General features: G+C 41.5%; 1 protein-coding gene across 1 annotated transcript; it reads right to left on the bottom strand.

Moving 5' to 3' along the window:
- Nucleotides 1-247: 247 nt before the first annotated feature.
- Nucleotides 248-5,507, bottom strand: LOC147105525 (tapasin-related protein-like). Its single transcript, XM_086009962.1, has 7 exons — nucleotides 5,434-5,507; nucleotides 4,944-5,264; nucleotides 3,591-3,896; nucleotides 2,365-2,478; nucleotides 1,620-1,663; nucleotides 974-1,075; nucleotides 248-765 (listed from the first exon to the last, which is right to left on the bottom strand). Exons 1-7 carry the CDS (start codon nucleotides 5,486-5,488, stop codon nucleotides 595-597), a joined length of 1,113 nt encoding a protein of 370 aa, XP_085866088.1. The 5' UTR covers nucleotides 5,489-5,507; the 3' UTR covers nucleotides 248-594.
- Between the last annotated feature and the right edge of the window lie 1,244 nt (nucleotides 5,508-6,751).

The raw sequence follows: 6,751 nt of genomic DNA, 5'->3' as shown, positions 1-6,751 counted from the left end.
ATCTTTCAAAGTGCCAACATGGGCACAATGGGGAACATGGCCTCCTTCTGGGCTTCTACTTGCCACATGGGGAGACTGATGTTTGGTGGATATAAAACAACTGGTAGCTACTTTCAGTACCTTGATAGACGATTCCATAAACTGCAGCTTCACCCATTTCACATCAGGGACGTCACCTGTTGTGGAAGTCAGAATGCACTGACGCTACACATAAACCAACACACAGGTTTAGCAGTTTTACACGCAAAAAATGAACACCAATCGTTGACTTGTAAGAGATCGTATATAATCCATTTTTATTGAATTAATGTATGATGATAATTAGGTACTGCAAGGGTATTAGCGTATCATTCTAATCGAATGAGCACAGATTTGTCATCAGTTAACTAATACCGATTTAAAATCAATGTATGTCAGGAAAGTTACTTTTAAGAAAACAGTAAGTAATAACTATAGACGGAATTCTCTGATATATCAATGGAATGCGTTACCTCTCGGAGGGATGGTATCGCACGGTATACATACGCGTGATATAGCAGTGAAATGCGATCAGTACACACCAAAAAAGTGAATTCCTCATCTAAAATTCTATTGCTAATTGATTCTTACTTCTGTGTAAACAGCCTCTGTTACTCCTCTTTGTTTTTTTGTCCGCACCTGGGCATACTCTGTCCTTTCATTTTTTTTGCATTTCCCCGATTTCTCTGCGCCAGTCAATGCTATAGTCGCGTACGTCAACTTGTCACGGCCTGTCCCTTGTTCGGTCTGTGAAGCCAATGTTTGGTAATGTTTTTAAGTTGTCATTGTTTAAGTTTTGTGGACTGCTGCTCAAAGCAGTCATCAGTAGGTCACACAAATAGCCTTAGATGAAACACACGTTCAAAATCAGCACAAACATATGCGCGCCGCTATCGCATGAATGTTGACGAAACACCGGTGATCTGTGCTTCTCTGATCTGTTACTCAGTCCTACCTGAGCATACACGGTTCTCTCCTCTTCACGTTTAGGTCTTGGAGTTTTCCTGGCTCTGCTCATATCTAATGCAGCATAATGCATGAAGTCAGGCGCTGCTCCCTGCATGGGTCAGAAAGAAAATTATTTGGTTATGTGGCTAGTTCTTTGCCTTCACCAGTTTACGTGTTCCTGATCAAACATTGACCAGATAGAACTGGGCTAGAGATCAAGTGCACAAACCCTAATTCAGATATATTCACATAGGTGTGTATATTAAGGAACTGTGATCACTATAACTAATATTTAAACGTGTTAATCTTCACACTACAACGCATTGTTACAGAAATGTTTAAACGAGCGGCAGTTTTAGAACGTAAATTTTTTTTTTCAAATCCAAATATTTGATAATTGTATAAACATTGATTACCAAGTGCATTTTCAACGAAACAAGCAGTTTTCTTCTATGCCATTCAATATTTTTTACGGGCATCGCACCGGGTGCCAAGTACATTTCTAACCACGATTTGAATCACTCACTAAGACCGGATAAATACTTTCAGTGAATAAACTTAAACTGTTCTGACGTGACTATGATATAATCTTTCCTTTATAGCAATCTTTCTTGCCATTTTATCCGCCTGCCGGGATGAATGAATGAACCTACCAGCTCTTCACGGCGGTTCGGTCCCGTTACACATTCTTCTTTGCCTGGAAATGAATGAAATTTAATGATATTGAAAGACTGAAATATTTACTCAGTTTCCATGTCAGTGATTGCAAAGACATTTCTAGAGTCAGAACAAAGCAGAACATGATTTCTAATTCCGGATTATGGCGAGTGTGTCAAATCATAGCCCTTGTAGCGATCAGCAGTTGTGCATTGTATCGATATTTTTCGGAAACTTCGGGAATCTTTTTGGACACTAATTGAATCAAGGTATATGGGGATAGGGTGGGAAAATGGAGATGAGGTAGAAGATCAGCCATGATCATATCGCATGGCGGAGCAGGTTCGAGGTCAGTATGGCCTACCCCTGCTCCTATTTCTTATGTTCTTATGTGTGCAACCATTGCCCGGCCGGAGCCTCACACTCTTTCACTGAAACTCGCTCCGCATCCACAACAGAATAGGTTGCAAAGTGATTGTGTTTCAGGGTACATGTCATTTATCGTGCTGCAAAGGGGGCATTTTTATTGCAAATATCAAGATATTTATCTCCATTTTATTACAATTCTTTGATCATTCCTGCGTTTTCAAATACATTTGGAACATTCGGCGCTCCCTGAAAACAGATAACACGGTTTGCAACTTTAATTCCTAATCAAGTTCTCCTTCCGCCGTGTTACCCGGAGACGGTCACTAACCGTGGCGTTTTGAACTAACGTCAAGGGCGTACATTAGAACTTACTTTCATTATTCTGCAGTCGGCGCCGCCTCCCAATGAAGATCATTAGCACTAGAAACGCCAATCCACCCACAGCACACCCAGGAGCCCAGGAATAAAGCGAATTATCGACAATACCTGCAAGATTAATAGGAACATTAAGTTATGACTGGCGTTGGCTAAAATAGGCCTCAAGATAGTTTATTGGTTGAACTATGGCGATGCTTTCAGTAACTCCGCCGTATAATATTTGAAGTAACTTGTTCAACTGATGGATGAGACATTCTGGATTCATCTGCGTATCGCACTACCGGTTTAGGAATTTCACAGCACCCTGTTAGGAGATGTTTGATAACGAGAGAGATCAATTTCTAAAGACCAAAAGACGTGTTCTAGTTCTTGACATTTATTATTTATTAACATATAGTTTGAGGAACTTGGAGGTAACTTTGTCACAAGCGTTTTTTCGTTGCCCGCTCAAAATTCTGGAATGAAGCAATCGGTTTAAAATCCTCTTTCAATTATCTGAACTGTGTTTATTACAGTAAGAATATTATTGACCACTAAAGGACCTCAACGGGCGATGCCTCATTGATTATTGTCTTGCGGGGCAAAGAGTTGCTCACAATATGACGTATCGAACCGGTTGCACTGTCGCCAGGTCGCGGGCACAGTTTATGAAGTTTATGAGGCAGATCCCAATTAAACCCGCTCTGACATGGACGGCTGAGCGGCAAAAGTTGGCCAGGGGGTCAATTTCAGAACACTGCACTAGAAGTAGCCGAAATGGGGGTCAGGGTAGGGAACTGCATTGGGAGCCGCCTGATTACAAACAACATGACTGCAGCTCCTGGTAACAGTCTTGGTGCAAGAAGAGCGGGCAATGGTAAAGAATAGAACAGTCTTCAAATTGAAACAAAATAAACTGAAACATGATTCATTATAAGCAGGAAATATAATCGGATGGAAAAGATAAAGTTCTGTTTATAGTTGTATAAATCAAATAAAGGAATTTGAAAGGAAATAAGGTTTGTCTGAGAATATTTGTGTGGCGGGTGATATAACCCGGTTTTACAACACATCGGGATAAATTCTATTGTACATTACAACATGAATTTAATGCTTTCGGTGGTATTTCCCATGAGATTTCTGAGAATTTTCTTCATGATTATTATGTATAAACTGTCTGATATATCTGTTTTAAAAATTAGCAGTAGCTCTCGCTCCTCCTTGGACTGTTGGCTTCGTACCTTGGTTGTATTTAGAAACAACATGGGTGACAACAGCTGGAGTCCGGAGGGAGACATGAGAAACCAAACAGGTATAATTGGCGTCGATCGGGACAGGCTGGGTCTCAACCAAACAGCTGGAAACTTCATACAGTCCCTCCGTGTTCTGCTCTTTCTTGGTATGTATTCCGAATGCAATTTCGACGCTATTTTTATACCAAGTGAGGGTGAAATTCTCCGGAAAAAACGCAGCCGTTTTACACACAAGAGTCAGATACGCAGGTGAATCCCCTTCAGTGGAGACAATCTTCAGTGGGGTTGGGGCCGCTGCGGAACAGAGAATGAACAAAGTCGAGTTACTTTGCACTGTTGGGAGATTAAATATGATTTTGATTTACGTTCCGTCCATTTTAATATAATAGTACCATGTGAAAGCGCAGTCTGCTGTCCTTTTAATCTTAAACACATAATCTACACACACCTGATCCATATCTCTCATACACACCCATATCTATTAAATTGTTCCCGCGCTATCAAGTCCAAGACTTTGAGTTACTCAGCAGAATAGTCGCAACGATTTGCGAATCAATGTTTGCTTTTCGTAGTCCAAAGAATTCAGTAAATAAACCTCGGGGAAAGTTGGCACGCTGAGTTCCTCCGTGTTAGGAATAGATAGACAGTGACGAGTAATCTGCACATTGTTGATGATTAAACGGGTGCTAAGTCAGTATCGGACAAATTTCACCGCCGAAGTATGACAATTGGTGACAAAAATTATGCTCGGTTGAACCTCAGGAGGTTTCGGTAACACAGTTTCTCGTTATTGTTTTATTTATTGGAGGTTAGTGAGGTGACAACGTTGTGTGTTCCACGCTCCAGTTTGTTGAGTGAAGCCGTTGATCAACAGTTAGTTTCACTCCGGCTTTCTAGTCCCTGACGCTAACATTATGTAAGAATTAATTTCAGGAATGTTAAACCGCAGAGACAGCGATGGGGGCAGACAGAACATCAGTAACGGGCTGAGAGCCGTGTATATGTTGGGAAAGGCGCATTAATATAAATGATTTTCTGTCAGTTATATGCTCGGAATTTCTTCCGAACTTCCGCTATCAGACAGCAGGTGTGTAAATTGTGGAGTTATAGTCCAATGGGTTAATATTGATTCATTTTGCAATATTCTGCCTGTGACATTGAATATCTAATTAGCAGTTTCACCCAGAGCATACGTACATACAACCACAGTTAATGCGAGATATATTAATAATAGACATGTTTATATTGCCAAAAACGGTGCAATAAAAAATCACAAAATATCCGTCTTTGTTATACTCGATACATTTTCGACTTTCCTGCTCTCCTGTGTTTCACACTTACCATGCACAATTAGATGTGATCCGCTTCCATTTCCTCGAATTATTCCCCCATGGAACACTGCACAGTGATAGACTCCAGAGTCTTCGAAAGTCGCTCTCAGCAACTGAAAGAACCCGCTCCCTTTATTTTTCAAACCAAATCGTTTTCTGTTATCGGCGCGTTTGCGCAGGTATTCATTCTCACCCTGTTTCCACCAATGCACTCTTACCCAGGAATTGTCCTGCGAGATGGGGAATACGCAGTAGAAGGTGATGTTCCCTCCTCTGGATACAGTCGCTTGTTCGGGCGCTTGTGTTACACTGAACGAAATCTGGTTCGCTGCTGGCAGAAAATATAGTCAAGTACAGGTTAATTGTATTAGGCACGTCATAGCGTTGCAAGAGAGAAAAATAATCCAGATGGAGGAATGACAGTTCACTAAATTAATGTGAAAACTACCTCGGAAGCATTTTATAAATCTAAGTAGCTGGGACAATGAATAAAGAGGTACCTGTGTAAATAATCCCCCCGAAATTCAGGCACAGGAAAAGCATACTCGCCGACATTCAGAGCAACCGATTCAACTGATGACTCTCTGCAGTAACTGCGAGTTTGCAACTGTTAAGAATGGTTTGCGGTTAGTTTTCTATGAGATACGTCGCAATGACGTTTGACATCCTGTAATTGCGGGTTGAGAAATTCACCTTCATTTGTGAAGTGGAATTTTATAAATTCTGCGCTTTTTCCACTGCATGGACTACATGTGTGACGGACAGCAAAGAGTAAAGGAAAATATTTGATTTTCATGTGCAGAATTTGCTAACACTCGCGGAGTGTTTCCTGATAAGTAACGGCAGTCTAACCAGGTTGGATACAGAGGGGAAGCGTTGGAGAATGGTGGTTTGGATAACCATGCCCGGAATTTGCAGTGGGTATGGTTCAGAGTTGCCATCCTACCTCCTTTGAAATCCACCGCGCGTTGACAGACCACCCACACGGCCCAAGAAAAAACAATTTCTGGCGCAGAGTTGGACTATTTTCCCAACAAATGCCCAGCAATTGCATATGCAAATGTGACGTTTGATGCAATAGGCCCAGGACCTGTTTGCATCAGCGTAACGGAATATCTCAGACATGTTTTAAACATTTTCATCTCCGAAATCATACAGGTTACCCTTTTAAAATGAGTTTTACTTGTTCCTTAAAATATTAGAGCCTTAACCATGTCGATAATTATTATTAACAAAATTAAATTTTTAGTGAAGTTCTTGAAACGAAGCTATTTAGGAATTAAATTACAATCCTGTAAATTATGGGATTCTATTAAACTTGATTACAAGATTTCCTTCGGAAATTATGTACAACCTAATTCTATTTTCTTATTGGTGGACCAGGTCCACGTGATTCCAGGTGGCTTCCACCCAGGCGGCATCCCTGGGACCTGTGGGCCATTACGCAGTGGTTAGACTCTCGCTTGTTGGAGATAGTCATTGCCTGGCACTTCTGTGGCGTGAATGCTACCTGCCACTTATCAGCCCAAGCCAGAACGTCGTCCAGGTCTTGTTGCATGTGGGCATGGACTACTTCATTATCGGAGGAGTTGTGAATGGCGCTGGACACTGTGCAGTCATCAGCAATCATCCTCATTTCTGTCCTTATCTTGGATGGAAGTTCATTGATGAAGCAGCTGAAGATGGTTGGGCCGAGGACACTGCCCTGAAGAACTCCTGCAGTGATGTTCTGTGGCTGTGATGATTGAGCTCAAACCACCACAACTATCTTCCTTTGTGCTAGTTCTGACTCCAGCCAGTGGAGAGCTATCCCACGAT

The sequence above is a fragment of the Somniosus microcephalus genome, chromosome 17 (assembly GCF_052327205.1).
Source record: "Somniosus microcephalus isolate GS21.2 chromosome 17, FLI_Smic_1.0, whole genome shotgun sequence".
Taxonomy (NCBI): Eukaryota; Metazoa; Chordata; class Chondrichthyes; order Squaliformes; family Somniosidae; genus Somniosus; species Somniosus microcephalus.
This window is presented reverse-complemented; position numbering and strand designations above follow the sequence as displayed.

What these genes read in the sequence shown, in the direction of transcription:
- LOC147105525 (XM_086009962.1), bottom strand. Translation starts at nt 5,488, where the DNA reads ATGTCGGCGAGTATGCTTTTCCTGTGCCTGAATTTCGGGGGGATTATT. An exon ending in ATCACATCTAATTGTGCATG is followed by an intron (nt 3,897 to 4,943) that starts GTAAGTGTGAAA and finishes TCTGTTCCGCAG; the next exon opens with CGGCCCCAACCCCACTGAAG. An exon ending in TGTTTCTAAATACAACCAAG is followed by an intron (nt 2,479 to 3,590) that starts GTACGAAGCCAA and finishes TTAATCTTGCAG; the next exon opens with GTATTGTCGATAATTCGCTT.